This window comes from Leptonychotes weddellii, chromosome 5 (genome assembly GCF_054177405.1).
Source record: "Leptonychotes weddellii isolate Sample4059 chromosome 5, ASM5417740v2, whole genome shotgun sequence".
In the NCBI taxonomy this organism is placed as follows: Eukaryota; Metazoa; Chordata; class Mammalia; order Carnivora; family Phocidae; genus Leptonychotes; species Leptonychotes weddellii.
In genome coordinates, this window is record NC_138373.1 from 69,288,592 (window position 1) to 69,305,348 (window position 16,757).

General features: G+C 48.7%; 2 protein-coding genes across 7 annotated transcripts in view; one reads left to right on the top strand and one right to left on the bottom strand.

Annotated features, from left to right (window-relative positions):
* FOXM1 (forkhead box M1) overlaps nt 1-9,083 on the bottom strand; it is a 12,615-nt gene extending 3,532 nt beyond the window's left edge. Inside the window, exons 1-8 of one of the 2 annotated variants that reach the window (XM_031022650.2) lie at nt 8,793-9,083; nt 6,266-6,814; nt 5,554-5,699; nt 3,967-4,158; nt 2,777-2,905; nt 2,020-2,064; nt 1,327-1,399; nt 966-1,141 (exon numbers count right to left, since the gene is read on the bottom strand). In XM_031022650.2, the coding sequence (XP_030878510.1) occupies nt 966-1,141; nt 1,327-1,399; nt 2,020-2,064; nt 2,777-2,905; nt 3,967-4,158; nt 5,554-5,699; nt 6,266-6,767 (1,263 nt within the window). In that variant the 5' untranslated portion in view covers nt 6,768-6,814; nt 8,793-9,083. The remainder of the gene's footprint in view (nt 1-965; nt 1,142-1,326; nt 1,400-2,019; nt 2,065-2,776; nt 2,906-3,966; nt 4,159-5,553; nt 5,700-6,265; nt 6,815-8,792) is intronic. The other variant, XM_006751373.3, reaches the window with a different exon arrangement.
* Nucleotides 9,052-15,534, top strand: RHNO1 (RAD9-HUS1-RAD1 interacting nuclear orphan 1). 5 transcript variants are annotated; one of them, XM_081821055.1, is made up of 5 exons: nt 9,052-9,158; nt 11,397-11,518; nt 12,220-12,338; nt 13,308-13,565; nt 14,650-15,534. In XM_081821055.1, exons 4-5 carry the CDS (start codon nt 13,398-13,400, stop codon nt 15,247-15,249), a joined length of 768 nt encoding a protein of 255 aa, XP_081677181.1. In that variant the 5' UTR covers nt 9,052-9,158; nt 11,397-11,518; nt 12,220-12,338; nt 13,308-13,397; the 3' UTR covers nt 15,250-15,534. The 5 variants fall into 5 exon arrangements, with proteins under 5 accessions (XP_081677181.1, XP_081677180.1, XP_081677184.1 ...); XM_081821054.1 differs by lacking the exon at nt 12,220-12,338; XM_081821058.1 differs by lacking the exon at nt 12,220-12,338 and having other exon boundaries at nt 13,308-13,523.
* The last annotated feature ends 1,223 nt before the right edge of the window (nt 15,535-16,757 follow it).

Consider the following 16,757-nt stretch of genomic DNA (forward strand, 5'->3'; position numbering starts at 1 on the left):
AAAAAAAAAAAAGAATAAAGCAAACCCAAGTCTCTCTAAACTCCAGAGCCTAGGCAAGGGAACCCTTTTCTCTGCTTTGTTATCAGTCGGCTCTCGCTCACAAATCCTCTATAGCGTTAAGTCCAGACTTGGTAGCTCATCACGAAATGGTCTTAACTTCACCCTCCTCACCTTCTCCTCAAGCTAGGCCACTGATGCTCAACCAGGGGCGCTATCCCCATCCTCCTGCCCCCTAAGGGACATCTGGCAATGTCTGGACACATTTTAATTGTCACACTGGGGGATGCTCCTGGCACCTAGTGGGGAGAGACAAGGGATGCTGCTAAAGATCCCTCAGCGCGTAGGACCGTACCTGTCCACCGCCAACAAAGAGTTATCCAGCCCCGAATGTCAACAGTATGGAGGCTGAGAACCCCTGAGCTAGACTGATCCAATCACTCTACCGTTACTGGGTATAAACTGGCATCTCCTGCCTCCATGGCACCGCCCATTAGAATGCTCTTGCCACACCTGTTTGCTTACCCAAATGTAATTCTTATAAACTCATTAGGTATCCATGGGCTTCTGACATTACTTACACCGTAACCCAAGTTCCTTTTTAGCTCTTGAATTCTCCTTTGTCATACAAAGGAAAATGCCTTGTCTACCCGGTCAACTAGATTTATAAGCTCCTCCAGGAACATTTAGCAGAGAGCTTGCAAACCATAGATCCAACACTTTTTTTTTTTTTTTTTTTTATTTGCGAGAGAGAGAATGAGAGACAGACAGCATGAGAGGCAGGAGGGTCAGAGGGAGAAGCAGACTCCCCGCCGAGCAGGGAGCCCGATGCGGGACTCGATCCCGGGACTCCAGGATCATGACCTGAGCCGAAGGCAGTCGCTCAACCGACTGAGCCACCCAGGCGCCCGATCCAACACTTTTAATTGACTGGAGTGTCTCGTCAGAGGAAAACGGAAGCCACTCACCTTGGGCGCGATACGGACTCGCTTGCTGTGGCGGGCAAGCTCTGAGCTCATGAGTGAAGCTGCCAGGGGCAATGGCACCTTTACCGAGGGCTGCAACACCAGTGACTGGTTCACTGGGAACTGGATGGGTACCAGGTACGAGCTGACCCGTGGTAGCAGCGGCTTCATCTTCCGCCCTAGGAGGACACGGGAGAGATCAGGAGCAGGGGTCCAGGGATCCACCCCTTCCCAATCCCAGGAGCTCTGCTCTCCTTCTCTGGGCTCAGTGCCCTTCGAGCTGGGCCCAGACTCCTGCAGTCGGGTTGTCTAAAACACGCCCCCCAATCAAGGACTAGCCTGATGCCCACTGTCCCATACTAACGTGCGCCCAGTGGGAGTTCAGTTTTGATGGTCACGTTCCGGCGGAGCTCAGGATTGGGTCGTTTCTGCTGCTGCTTGTGGCCGAGAGGGAGAGAAAGAAACCTGGGTTAGCGAGGCAGGGAGAGAAGGCAGGAGAACCCACCAGTGGCTCCGGGACCGTGCACTGAGCCAACCGACAGCCCAGAAAGAAAAGGCCGGTCTCGGGCGGATGCAGGTGAGCACTGTCTCCAAAGCCTGGTTAGTGGGAACAGGTGATGGCACGCAGACATACGACGGCAGGACAGTCCTACCACCTCATCCATGTGTCCTCACCACCCCTGGGGGATGCTAAAGCGCGGAGCTCTACGAGCGGCTGAGAAAAGCCAGGCAGGAAAGGGAGAGGGAAAACTGCCTCCTGCCAGGCCTACGCCATGCACTCGAGGTTGCCGTCTGGCACGAAGCCCGTGGCACGTCCTCCTGCCACAGCATGCTCTGCTCCGTGCACTGTTGTCGTGCCCGTCGAGGGGGAGGAGAAGTGGGCAGGAGCTGGGGCGGCGGCCGTCAATTTCCTTACTCCCGGGGGCTAGGGGTGCTCTGCGTTTAGGGCCGGCAGTCACACAGCCGCACAGGCTCCCTTCCCCTGTCCACTAAAGCCATGCTGCACAGTGAAAGGGAAACAAGGCCAAGCCCCGGGCCGGGAGGAAAAGAATCTTACTGATTCCAAGTGCTCAGGCGATTGTGGAGACCCTGGGTCCAGTGGCTGGTGGCGGTCAGGCATTGTGGGAGAGAAATGAGATGAAGTTACCACCAGCGTGGTCAGTATGCCCGGGTTGGGAAAAACAGCTAGTGCTGTGGGATGCTGAGGGCCACGGGGGACGACTTTCCCGCCCAGGGGAACAGTTAGAGCTAGCAGCCGCCTTATGGGCACTTTGAAATCCCCAAACTTCTGAAAAGATGTTCTGGTGGCTCAGTTTCTGGTCTCCAGGCTGAAGAAGGGCTCTTGCAAAGCAAGGGTTTCTAGACTTTCTCTGTAAGAATCACCTCAGTGCTCGCTTCGGCAGCACATATACTAAAAGAATCACCTCAGAGGCTTGTTAAAAATGCATATTCTTAGGCCCATCCCAGACCCACTGAGTCAGAAGCCCCCAAGAGCGGCGTCTGGGCAGCTATATTTTAACAAGCATCCCGGGCAATTCTTACCCACAAGGCACTTAGGCAAACACTGTCCAGGGAAGTTGTCTATTTGGATCAGGGCAGCCCTCCCCAGGGCCTGGTCTAGCCCAGAAGTGTGTCATTCGGTGTGTGTCAACCGTACTTAATTCAGCTAGTTTTACGCAGGTGGTCTCTGGGCTGGCTGGCTTCTAACTCTGCCCGGGCCAGATAAGATCATCACAAGGAGGACTTGTTTCCTTTTGAGATGGATATTATGATGACCAATTCTGGCCCTATTTAGATGGAACCAGGATACTCACCTTGAACACCTGGTCCAACGTCAAGTAGCGATTGGCACTGGGGTGGATAGTCCAGAAGGAGACCTTGCCATTGGCAGATGTCTCCCGAACAAACATGTCGTGGAGGGAAAGGTTGTGGCGGATGGAATTCTGCAAGGAGAGAAAGACAACTACTTATCAGCTACTTTAGCTTCAGAGTCATCCCCTTTGATGTTTCCCCAGGGGACATCAGCCTCAGACCTCCCCCACTGTAGCCAGCAGTGTCCTCATGGTCTAGGAGCTGGCAAGCTGGGCCATAAAGCCATCAATCCAATGGCTGGTGGTAAAGAAAAGACCCGGATGGCTGTCGGCAGCTAGGAAAGAGGACCGAGGCCATGAAGCATTCGGTAGCAAGACAGGTGAGCGAAAAAACTAAGAAACTAGGAAATTTCGTTGAGGTAAGCATGTGAAGAGTTCTATTGTGGGGACGCCTGGGTGGCTCAGCCCGCTAAGCGTCTGCCTTCTGCTCAGGTCATGATCCCAGGGTCCTGGGATCGAGCCCCGCATCGGGCTCCCTGCTCAGTGGGGAGCCTGCTTCTCCCTCTGCCTGCAGCTCCCCTCTCTCTCTCATAAATAAATAAAAATCTTAAAAAAAAAAAAAAAGAGTTCTACTGTGGAGGAAACAAAACAAAAATACCCTCGCCTGGAGCTGCGCCTCTGTCAGAAGACCAACACTGTGGCTCTGTCAGGGTAGCGTGAGTGACAGCGACTCCAAGGGACCTCAGTGTCCCCACGAGTACAATGAAGAGAACGTCCCTGCCTTCTGGAGAGGACATGTGACATTAGAGGAGGTGAATCTTGGATCACGAGGCTCACGGACAGCATTTTTTTGTTCATTAAGATCTTTTCATAAAGCTACTTAGTCACGGCAGCTGTGGTTCAACGGAGCACAAGAGGAGGCTCAGTGCTACCCTGGACAGTCTCTCCAAGACCTCTACCCTTAGGGACCTCAGGGAGGGACCAATGAAGTGGCTGCAGAGCTCCTGCTGACCATCTTGCCTGGAATCGGCAGGATTAAGTCACGTCCAAGAAAGATACAATTGTTTACGGTTCCAGCTTTCTTTGCATTTAACTGTTCCTCAGAGCACCACACACAAAGGGCTGCACATCTGTGCGGACACACTGCTGGGCCAGAGTGACCTCGGCGTTCGTCGCTACGGGTTGCTATGTACCTTCCAGCCTGGCTTGGCAATGTGCTTGAAATAGGGGAAGTGGTCCTCGATCCAAGTATAGATGTCTTTCAAGGTCATGCGCTTCCTCTCGGTACTATTGATGGCAAACTGTATCATGGCCATGTAAGAGTATGGCGGCCGCTCAGACACAGAGTCCTGCCAGGATGCTGATGCTCCCGGGGGCTCCTCGACCTGAGGGTTACGAGAAGCCAAAGGCAAGGAGAAAAAGAAATGACATGGAAGAGCTCATAATGCCTGCCCTGGGTCCCCAGCAAAGAACATCCCCCAGAGAAACCTCTTAACCGGCAGAATTGTGCTAGAAACCTACTCATCTGAGACGACTAGTCCATAGAATAAAATTTTAGGATTAGGAAGCATAGCGATGATCTAGTCCAGTCCCTAGACAATGTGGAGCCACTTCTCTGTCATTGTTCATTTTGTTGAATATTTTGTCCCATCATAAGTGGAGGTCCAGTCTGCTAGTAGAAACCTCTCGGGAAAGTTTGGGTGTACATTAGGATTCTTAAAGCATTGATTTTATCCTAAATCATTTTTTCTTTTACTCATTTTTCAGAGTCAAGAGACCAATGTCTTCGTCTGCTTTCTACTACTGATGTGATGTGAATAAACTGACCTCTTTTCAGGGTTTGTATGAGACAGATACTCTCAAGAGTATAGGACAGACAAATGTCTGCAAAACATACATCTGGCTAAGTCTCAGGCAAAGAGCTGATCAGTCACATTTGAAAAAACTGAGCTCTGGGCTGCCTGGATGGCTCAGTCAGCTGAGCCTCTGACTCTTGGTTTCAGCTCAGGTCATGATCTCAGGGTCGTGGGATCAAGCTCTGGGTTGGGCTCTGTACTCAGCTTGGAGTCGGCTTGAGATTCTCTCTCTTTCTCTGCCCCCCCCCCCGCCCCTCCGCTCGCTCACTCTCTCTCTCTCTGGAATAAATAAATCCTTTAAAAAATACATAAAAAATTTTAAAAACTGAGCTCTAACTTTAGAAAGTGCACAAGTTTTAAGTTTTACTTATGCACACATCCATGTAAATTTTCACTTTTTAAAGGCTGCAATGACTGATTTAAGAATATATGCAACAATATGGCAATACTGAAAACAACCCCAGGCCACATAGTTGGGTCAAATCGAGTTTGATTACCGGGGAAGTATTTAACAGTCACACCTAACTCACTTTATTTGCTATTAATGTATCTTCTAATAGAACTATCTTGTACTCTATCTTATGCTCTAACCTTTCATACTGTTGGGCTGCCTCTTTAAGGCTCAAGTGGCTTTCCCAACTAAGATCTCTTCATCATTTTCTGAGTACCTGCCAAGGGCAGAGTACTAAACTTAGTGCTCATGGAATACTGAGTGAGCCAGGAGCATCTGCCCTCGAGGAAATTTCACAGACGGGGCAAAAAAGATTCCAGGCAGAAAGGTAGCTCAAACGTTATGCAGAATCGCACTAAGTGAAGTGCTAATACCAGAACTTGGAAATTCTGCTCCAAGGTCACTTGATTCATTTCCCTTCTTAGAAATTCCCTGCACTGGCCCTGACTCCCCTAGTGAGAAGTCACCTTTACCTGACTCTGCTCCAGGTGACGATTTTCCTTTTCCTCCATCTCTTGCTTGATGCTGCTGGAGCCCAGTCCATCAGAACTCATCTTTCCGAGCCACTGGATGTTGGTCAAGCTGCTGTCGAGAGTGCAGCCTGCTGCCTCGCCTCCAGCTAGAGGGGAAACAATCCAAGATGCCACTTAGCTGCCTGATCCAGTGTGTGCCAGGCCCATCAAAATCGGAGGTTGGGGAGCATCTCTCCGAGACCTCTACCCGTAGGGACAGGGATCACATGCTGAATCTATTGTGGCCCTCAGGTACTCTGCCCCATTAAGGATTTCAGGAGAAATTCAGGAGAGATCAGTCAAGGTAACCTTAACAAAGAGTTAGTATTTGCACAAACAAAGTCACTTTTCCTCCTCATGCTTCAGTTTTCTCCTTTATTAAAATGGAGAAAGATTTCTATTTCCTTATACGGTCGATGGGGAAGATAACTCGCAAAAATAAACAAATCCTTTCCTAATTTAAAGAAAGTAAGAGAAATGCTAAATTATAATTTGGGCACTTTCAACAGCGCCCAAAGGATCTGGGTCAAGGATTCAGGATGAAGACAGACAAGACTTTCCCCTGGTTCAGGCTAGGTGCCTGTCTGTTAAGTATCAACGTGACGGACTGCAGTCCTTGCCACCAGAGAGGAAAGGCTGGGCTCCTCATCCCTTTGCCTTGCAGACCACATACCACAGCTCTCCCATCTCTGCCCAGGAAGGGCTCCAGGTGGTCTAGGAAGATTCACATCCCTAGCTGCCGGCTTTGGTCCCAGGGTCTCGGTGACCACTTCTGTCCTCTTGGGATCATTGCTGGTTTGGGCTTGAGGCTGGGGTCCTGGAGGGCGAGTGGGGGCTCCCCCACAGCTGATGAGGATGAATTTGTTGGGCCCACTGCTGCCACTCTCTTTTCCTTTGGCGGTCAATGCTGTGATGATGCTCTGGATATTGGCATTGTTAGGGACGGCCACCACTTGGGTGTTGGGCATGGTGGGGTGGTTAATGATCTTGATCCCAGCTGGAAACTTGCAAGAGTTGGACTCTGCCGCCTCCTTGGAAGCCTGTACTTGACCAGGCTCTTGTTGGGCAGGGGGCCTCTTGGGTTCCTCTCCTGATGTTTCACCTGGGGCATGTTGAACAGGAAGGGGCAGCCTCCGTCTTTTGAGAATCAGTGGCCGACGGGGGCTGGTTTTCATTATGAATCTGTGCTTTCACTCTCCATTGAGAATCACAAGCATGGGCCCTGGAAAGTGCAAGGAACAGCAGGATGTCAGAGATTTGTTAGGCTGAGAAGGAGGTACTGCTAGAGAGAGGCGTTCCTCTTTCCATGACCAAAAGCATGAGCCCACAGGCCCAGGTTAATGATCCCTGGGCCTCTGTAAAGACCTCAGACAATAAGGGGATGAGTTCTATGACAAAAGAAAGCTAAAACTGAAGCATTTCAAAAGGGGAAAGCAGGACTGGGTTGAAGGTCAACACGGCCAAAGGTCTTCCGGAAGCTTAAGAATGTTTGGCTACAAAAATGAGTGGGACAGTTAAAAAAATGTGGAAATTTCTATTATTGCTTATTATACTACAGATCACTTGCAGTGACTCTAGGGACAGGAATGCTGGAATTGAGGACATTTAGCAATTTGAGGAGTCCGGACAAAACTCTGATCCCGTAATCTATTTTATGATTGATAAAGCCTGTATATTTTTACACCATCTTAGTCTATAAATAAAAGGATCAGTGCCCATGGAATCAGAGGAGAAAGGCAGATTGCACTACCGCTCCCCTGCCATCATCTCCTACTTCACAAGACCTCAGAGAAAACAGAAACTGCTCTAGTCAAGGCCCCTGGGGCTATTCATCTCACAGGCTATTATCCTTGCACTGGTAAAAGAAAGAGTACACTTTTCTTTCACAATTTGCAAAATATTTCTATAGCGACATTTTAGTCCTTGCGTGTGTTTATTCCTACTTTAACTTTCTAAGCATGTTACTCGAGTCCTTGATTTCTCTTCCAGGACCAAGACTATAATCCTTATCTCCTGACCAGTAGAATGTGCTGTCATCAATATGCTAAGGTGGTTCTGTCATGTTAAGGAAAATAGTTTTATCTTTAAAAAAATAAAATGTATTTGTTGGGTGCCTGGATGGCTCAGTTGGTTAAGCGTCTGCCTCCAGCTCAAGTCATGATCCTGGGGTCCTGGGGTTGAGCCCCACATTGAGCTCCCTGCTCAGCGGGGAGTCTGCTTCTCCCTCTGCCCCTCACCCCGCTCTTGTGCTCTCTCTCTCTCAAATAAATAAAATCTTTAAAAAAAATTTCGTGTTTGTTGATTTTAATAGATACACGGGATACTCTGCCATCATGTAAAATTGTGTAATCCTATTTAAAGGTACTTTGACAGAAGAATGGGCTGTCTGTGTTAGGACATCCACTATCTCCCTAAAAATGACTGTCACAGTCTGATGACATTTGCCATCTGCTTAGAGTTCATAGGCTCTCTCCACTCTGCCTCCTCCCTTTCCTTTATAACTAGGTTTCCTCTACTTTCAAATCTCAGTTTTATTTCTACCTCTTATCTCTTCAAGCCTCCCCCCGCCCCACCAATGAGTAAATACTATTATTCCTTCCCCAACCCCAAAAGGTATCTTCCTGGTCTAAGGCTTAATTTTGCTTTCAACTCTGATCAGTCTCTTCCTATCACGGCCAACACTTTAAGCTAGGGGACTTCCAGAGTGACCCCTCTGACACCACTGCCCATCCTGACCACGGAAATTTTGCAGGTTCTCAGAAAAAAGGATAAGAGCCCTGGAAAAGGGTGGAGTGGAGGCAGTGCTGCTCAGTGGTGAGAGCGCTTGGGAGCAGGGGAGGGTGTGGGCAGGTTTGTCTTTGACTTAATGCAGAATAAGCTCAATCTTCATGCCAGCCACGGTCTGCCTAGAAAAGTAGGCCACTCCAGCAGCCCTCCCGAGGTTGTGGGCAGGGCGCAGAGGTCAAACTTCCAGGGAAGGCCAAGAGGTGGTTTGAGAAAGAAGTGAGGACAAGGCCAGGAGGTTGGCCGGATGCAGAAAAAGTTTGCACCCTCTCTCAGCCCTCGTTCCCGTGTGGCCCCAAACCTCCACTCTGGTACCGCGCCCTGCTGCTAGACCCCCTGACCTCGGCGCCCGAGCCCGGGCTCCCTGCCTCTGCCGGGGCCGGGGCTTGGACTCCATTCCTCCGCCCCCCGCTCACCTCCCGACTGCAGCCGCCGCCGCTGCTGGGCTGTGGCTCCAAGGGCGGGCTCCGGGCTCCTCCAACCTGGGGGCCGAGCCAGGGGCCCGGACAGAGACTCGCGCCAGGCCGGCCGGGTCCCCGGCGGTGCGGGAGGGGTGGGGAATCCCGGGGGATCCCGGGAGGGGAGGGGTCCCGGGCCGGGGGGCCGGGGGTGGGGTCGGGCACCGGAGCTTTCAGTTTGTTCCGCTGTTTGAAATTGGCGCCGGCGGAGCGTTGCGGTCACGTGACGGAGCGTCGCCAATCGGCGGCCGCCCTTGTCTCCGCGTTCCGTGCTCGAACTCTGCGGCGGCCCAGGGGAGCGGCGGCCGGGACGCCGCCGGGCGGGTAAGGCGGGCCCGTGGCCGGCTCGCGGGGAGGGGGCGGCCGTGGGCGGCCGGGAGGGCGCAGGAGGGGCCCCCGCGGCGGGCGGGGCCGGCCGGGGCGGTGGGGAGACGGCCCTGCCCGGGGCCGGCGCCCTCGGCCTGCGCTCCCTCGTGTGTTCTGGGTCGCTCGCCTGAGCCCTCCCCCGGCGCCGCTCCTCCCGCCTCCCTCGCCAGCTTCTGGCCTTTCTAAAGCCTCCCAGGCTTGGCTTCCCTACTTGGGGCAAACTACTCCATTCCCCTCCAACTAACGATCGTCTGGCCGCCTCGACTAGTCAGTCGACCGGCGAATCATGTTGTTTAAGCTTCCTCTTGAAAAAAAATTCCACGCCATGATAATACTTTATTAACTTGCTCGGCACATTTTGTTGAGCACCTAGTATGTGCCAGGCCCTGCTAGGATAACAGTGGTAGGGGAGGTTCTTTCCTTACTCTGTATACAGTCTAATGGGAAGAGAGGAGACAACAGACATTTTTGAAGAATCGAATAAGCAAAAGGAGAATTATAGCTGCGAAGGGATAAATTAGAGGTCATTGATAACTGACTATCTACAATAAGATCTTGCCTTCGGTAGGTCAGGAAAGGCTTTTCCGGACGGAAGCTTGTTCTGAGGTCTGATGCTTTTGTGTAAAGAAGAGAGTGAACCCCGCAAAGCAAAAGGAAGAAGATTGGGCTGTACAAAGGCTGAAGAATATCTGGGAGTCAGAGTTGAGAGGACCTGAATAGAGTGTGGTGTGAGATGAAGCTGGAGCCAGAGGAAATAGGACCTTAGCCATAACTGAGGGAGTTTGGTCCTTATCCAGAAATCAACAGTTTTAAGCAGAAGTGAGTCAAGATCAGATTTGCATTTTTAAAAGGCTCCTCTGCAGGGGGTGCTGGAGTGGATTAGGGTAGACCCGTTTAGGCTATTGCAATACTCCAGACCAGAACTGTTGGAACTTGAAGAGTGGTGGGGAGAGAAAGAGAGCAAGAGAGAGGGGCCAAAGGGGCATTATTGAAGACATACTTAAGAGGTAAGATTGTCAGGGCTTGGTGGTGTTGGATGGGGACAGAGGTGGGACATGTCAGGGTTTCTGGCTGCATAACTAGATGAAGGATAATACCCCGAGCAAGGGCCTTGCAAGATAATCACCTGTGGAGCGGGTGCAGGGGAGATGATCATGAATTCAGTTTTAAATATGTTGAGTTTGAGGGTGCCTGGGTGGCTCAGTCAGTTAAGCGTCTGCCTTTGGCTCAGGTAATGATCCTGGGGTCCTGGGATGGAGCCCCGCATCAGGCTCCCTGCTCAGCAGAGAGCCTGCTTCTCCCTCTCCCTCTGCAGCTCCCCCTGCTTGTGTGCACTCTCTCTCTCTCTCTCTCAAATAAATAAATAAATAATACCTTAAAAAGGAAAAAAAAAGATATTTGGAGTCAACTGGAAAACTTAAATAAGTTGAGTTTAAGGTGCATTTGAGACATCTAGTTGCTGTCAAGTAGGCAGTGGCAATGTGGGTACTGAGTGTAGAGAATTCTAAGCTGAGTGTATAAATACTTAAGTCATCCACTTGTAGGTGTGAGCCGATCATTGCCTAAGAAAGGTGTATAAAGTAAGGAAAGCTCCAAAACACAGCCAGAGGGAAAGGTTTTACAGAGCAAATGGGACTGACCTGCGATTATAGCATAAAGAGAATGGATGCAGATATATATATAGGTTTGTATGTTTGGTATCTGGAAAGTGAGTTTATTTTCTTTAACGTCTCCTACGTTCTCTGTGAAGTAGGAAATAAGGTCATTTGTTAAGAGGGAAGGGGAGTTCTAAGGTTTTAAGAAAGTGGAAACATCTTAAGATAATCTGCGGATATTGAGTTGATGAAGGGAGCATAGTAGGATTGCTGCTGAGCAATGTCATGTCTGTTGGAGGCTGGCTAATGTCAACACTGACTGGAGGCATTGTTACTGCTGTCATCTCTCCACTGGATTCCTGCAGCAGCCCTTTAACTGGGTGCCCTGCTTCCTTTCTCCGTGCCTGCTGTCTCCAACCCACCTGTTCTCACAGAGCGCCTGAAGTTCTCATTGTAAAGTAGAAATGTCGCTTCCCTGTCCAGAGCCTTGCTGTGGCTTCCTGTCACACGAAGAATAGTTAAGTCCAGAGTCCTTAACCTTGCCTCTGAAGCCCTGTGTCACATGAACTGTTTCTCATCTGCTCTCCTTTCTTCTTTTCAGGTCTTTGCTCAAATATCACTTTTTCAGTCGCCTTCCCTGACAGCCCTCTCTAAAAGAGCACTGAGTTGGCTCAACCCCTTATCCTGTTTGGATTTTCTCCATAGTCACTTCCCAACTAGGATGTAAGTACCACGAGGGCAGGGATTTCATTTTGTTCTCTGGTATATATTTCCAGCACCAAGAACAGGGCCTAGCACTGCGGGCACTCAGTATTTGTTGAATGGCTGAATGAACGAACAAACAGCTGTGTGTACTACCTGTGTTCTCCCTAAAAATGATTTGTCCTTTCTTCCTTCTTTACCTGTATCTCCACTGCCTAGTGACAGAAGTCAGAGTATGTTACTTTTTATGGTTGACTGACTGAATGAATCATGAATGTGTGGTGGAACCAGTCTGCCCTGTTGTGGGACTTCGCTGGATGCCAGCTGTACCTCCCGCGCACCTCTCCATTGCACGCAAACTTCTATCCCACCCTTCCACTTGATGAAGCTCTTATTAAAGTCGATCTGGTTACTAGAGTCAATGGACATTTTTTTCCACTTTTTTCAGCCTGTTTTTTACTCCGGGTCCTGTTGATCCTGCTTCTGTGTCTTGCCTCCCATTTCCGCCAACACAGCCCAGATTCAGGCCTGATCATTTCTCACTTCAGTAACAGAGTAACCTCCTAAAACTGGTCCCCCTATTTCCAGAGTACTCCCTCTCCTTCCACACTGTTGCCAGGATGATCTGTCTAGAAGACAAAAACAACCAATTAAGACATTTATGGAACAATTGAAAATTTGAACATGTCTGGATATTTGATAATATATTTTTTTATTTGTAGGAGAGAGAGAGCACAAGCAGGGGGAGCGACAGGCAAAGGGAGAAGCAGGCTCCCCATTGAGCAAGGAGCCTGATTCGGGACTCGATCCCAGGACCCTGGGGTCATGACCTGAGCCGAAGGCAAGACCCTTAACCCTCTGAGCTACCCAGGCATCCCTGGATATTTGATAATATTAGGAATATATATATATGTTGTATTAATGGGGATGGCATAATGGCTGGGAATATTCATCTTTTCTTCATAATAATATAGGGGTAGGGGAAGTGGATAAAGGGTGTGGATGGATCGTGATTGGCTATGGGCTGATGTTGGAACTGGGTGATGGGTACACGGGGGCTCATATTATTCATTCTCCTTTTGTGTATGTTCAAAATTATATGGAGGGAAAGTTAAAAAAAAAACTAAGTGTTATCGTATCGTTCTGCTTGAAAATCTTCAGTGACTACTTAGGCTAGAGTCCAAACACCTATGGTACACCTGCTTTTTCTGACCTGACCCTGACACCGGGTCCAGCCTCTGGGGTCTTGCATTTGTCTTTGCATACGCTGTGTCCAGCTCCATGGAGCCTGTGATACCTTGAGTTCACAGTCTTGTCTCCGTGCCTCTGTATGTGCTGTTCCTCAGCCTGGAGTGCCTTGCTCTCTCTGCTCTCTGGCTTTCCTTATCCCTTCCGTACTAGGTCAGGTATCACCCTCTCTAGAAAGCCTCCCCTGGGGTGAGTGGAAGCATTCTTCCCATTATCGGAATTGTCTGTCTCCCTCTGCTAGCCTCTCAGCTCTTTGAAGATAGGGACAGTCTCTCTTATGTGTCCCTGCAAGCACTTGGCACTTGATAAATGATTGTAGAATCTTTAAATTCCCAACACCCAGCACGGCACTCAACACCTGCTCGATCAGTGTGCGTTGGATGAATGCTGTTGACCAGGAACTACTGTGTATTTACTTGGTGGTGCAGGGATAGAAGCTGTACTCCCCAAGGTGTGGAGGTAGGGGTGCTAGTTGATAGTAGAACTGGTTGGCAGAGGATGAGGAAGAGCTGGGGACGGAATCATCAGAATTGTCTCCCAGCTTTTGTTTTCTTCTCTGCAGGCATGGGTTGGAATCGGAGCCTGAACCCCGACCTGACAACAACCAGCATCATGTGGTTACTAATTTTAACTGCTCTTCATTCACCTATTGATGCCTCCCAGAAAAAAACGCCGCCAGCCTTCCCAGAAAGCCCAGCTGCTATTCCAAGAACCACCACTGGAGGGCCCCAAACACCATTATGGCTCTCCCCAGTTTACCATCACCCACACTAGACAGGTGCCCAGCAAGCCCATTGACCATAACACCGTCACTTCCTGGGTAGGCCATGGGATTCTTACTTTGACTTTTGCTCTGTTAGCCTTCGTAGAATGCTGCCTCTTCTGCCCCTTAAACCAGGGCCTCCAAAGATTCATGGGAGCAGGGACAAGAGGCAATGTATTCTTTCTGTCATCAGCCATCTTCTCGGGGATATCTTCTTTTCTAAGTTCAAGCTGAGGCAAGGGCTGGTTGGAGTTGGAGTCTTTCCCCCCACATTCTTCTTAAAGAGTTCAGTATAAAAGTTTCATTATTACTCGGTAGCTCAGTGAAGAAGCCAGATAAATGGCCGAATGAATAAAAAATGAGATTGTTCCCCAAGCGTCACTTGAGAGGTAAACTATTTAGCTAGGTACTATATTTATAGTTTAAGAGAGTGAACCTGGAAAAAGCCCCACAGAAATGGCATGTCGTATTTTGACAGTTTCAAGGCTCTAGGAAGAGAATATAGCTACTGTCAGGAAAGTGGTATAGCCAGAGGGCCAGACAAAAGCATAAACTTCACATAAGAGTGCTTAATATATATAGCTTGTTCAGGATTGCTTGGAAGAACCATAATACTTGCTTTGGGATTGTAGAAGAAATTGAAATGTTAGAATTCCATGGATGAGAAGAGGAATGAACACTTACTGAGGACTCGCCATGTGTCAGGTCTTATGCTAGTTGCTTTCCATACATGATCTCACTCCCTATTCTTGCACTCAGCATTCACTCTACAGGGGGCCTTCTTCGTGCCAGGCACTCTGCTAGGTGCTGGGCATCAAAGGTGAGGAAGACTGCTGGTCTCTGCCCTCAAAGTTTAAAGATAAACAAGTTGCAGTTGTATGGTGTGATAAAGTGAAGGAGGCATTGTCCCCTTTCTTACACACAAGGAAACGGAAAGCCAGAGAGATCGAATTACTTGCCCAAAGCTCATATCCCTTTCTTTTAATATCCCATTAGACAAATACTTCGTTTTGTGTCCATTACTGTAGTGGGCCCCCATTTAGAATTCTGGTCCTTGGATATAGTTTTCTCCCTCAGGTTCGTTCGTACTTGGTAGCTGGCTCTCCTCACTTCTTTTTGGTTTTTGTTTTTAATCCTAAAGGTATCACCTCAGTTTGATATGACAGCAGAAAGCTGGTTCCCGGTGAACCAGAAATGTCATCATCGAAACCAGGCAAGACATGCAAGTCGAAAATCTACCGCCTCCAAGTTCCCACATCTAACATTTGACAGTCCACTGTTTTCCTCTTGTTCAGCCACGCTTGGGATCCCCTTAAGCAGGGAATGCCCCGGTCAATCAGAAAAGCAAATTTCTGGAAGGCCCTTAGTTCCAATGCTCAGTCCTCAAAGCTGTGGGGAAGTGTCAGCACATGCGCTTCAAAACTTACCTTATGTATTCATTCCCCCTGATATCCAGACCCCAGAGTCATCGTTTGTGAAGGAGGGGCCTGTTCCCCCAGGTCAGAAGGAAAGTAGCCTTCCGAGCTGCTCCTTCCATGCTGGTACTCCCAAGAGCCCAGAGCCTGGGCCTGTTCTAGTTAAAGACACTCCTGAGGAGAAGTATGGGATCAAGGTCACATGGAGGAAACGACGCCACTTGTTTACTTACCTCCGGGAGAGAGGGAAGCTGAACAAAAACCAGTTCCTTGTGAAAAACTCACTGGATTTCTCCGGCACCAGCAGTCTCAAGAAATTTTCATAAAGTTGCTAAAGTACTTTTCTGGTTCACAGGAGAGTACATCAGGAGAATAAAATGGAAATAGTACCAATAACCTCAATAGAAAAAAAGATGTTTTAACCAGAACCTTGGAGTCGTAAGGGAATTCAGTTCCCAGATTTGCTTTTTAAGATGTCTTTTCCTAAAAAGTTTTTAGTGTCATAAACAGTTCATATTTTTCTTAACATTAACTGTCTAAAATTTTAAAGTATCTTGTAGTAACTATTTAAAATGTATGTAAATAAATGATTGCAGAAAGGTTTTAGAGAACCCTGCTTCTGATTACTGATCATGCAGCAATACTGCCTTCTCCACAGTCTTTCTTCGTTGTTTTTTTAAAACTACTAGTTAATCCTCTAATCACCTCGTCCAAACTAATTCATTCCACACTTTTGAGTACCAACTCTGTGTCAGGCTCAGCAGCAGCTTCCTTTATGACATGATGGACAGGAAAAATAAAAGCAAACTCTGTGACTTTGTAGCTGAGCTGCCACCTCTACAACCTTGCTCATCTGCTAAAAGGCCAAGGTGAGGAAAGGCAGCAAGCCCTGTTTCACTGAATACAGTGGGGTTAGGGGCGATAAAGGGGACATAGATAAGTTACTTAGGTTTGTTGTGTTTTGGTTTTCTATTTCCATTCAAAGAAGTCTGTAAATGCCAAATAGGGTGGGAAAATGATTTCTTGAAATGTATGTAATTAAATATGGGAACTTTTCAGAGAAGACTACTTTCTGTAACTAGAGCAGGACTGCCCAGGCAAAAACTGTCTCCTTTGCCCTTTGACCAATACGGATAGCATCTCTTTCAACTGTATCTGTTCAGTTTTAAGAACCTACTCTGTCTGGTCTAGCCAGAGCTAAACAAGCAGGGATTATTCTGTTTATTTCATAGATGGGAATCTGAAGCCCAGATAAAGGACTGTGTTTAGGGTCACACAGGGAGTGGAGGCTGACACTTTGAGACGATGCTCTGCTCTCCTAGCTTGTGCCAACTTCTGTGCCTCTTAGAAAGGCAAACCCAACGTGGAAACAGCTGACCTCCGAATGCTATAAACACAACATGCGATAACTTTTGCCAGGATGTTTTGTAGGGGTTACAGTGATATGTGTAAATTGGTGGTGAGAAAGGAAGTGGAGACAAGATTTATTGGAAACGAGAGTATATATTTAGATGGCAAATCTCATGGGACATGGATGTTTGAAGATCGACCATAGGCCCGTAGAGAGAGGTAAATGGGAAAGGTTCTTAAAGTCTGTAGAATTGGTCTAGCAATACTCTAAAAAGCTTGGGCTGGAGTAGGGGAGGCTGAAGGAGTTTTGTGCAGTTGGAATCCGAGACCAGATAACTATGAAAGATGCATTTAACGGCGGATGACTGCTGGAGAGGGTACGGGGTGCTTCCCAGAAGTCTCTGGTGTCGGGAGGGGCCGGATTGTGAGGGAGCCGGCAGAGGTCTGTGAGTGGGTCCTAACATTACAGACCTCTGGAAAGCAC

Coding starts and splice junctions, on each gene's coding strand:
- RHNO1 (XM_081821055.1), top strand. CDS start 13,398: ATGCCTCCCAGAAAAAAACGCCGCCAGCCTTCCCAGAAAGCCCAGCTG. Junction 13,566..14,649: donor ATAACACCGTCACTTCCTGG/GTAGGCCATGGG, acceptor TTAATCCTAAAG/GTATCACCTCAGTTTGATAT.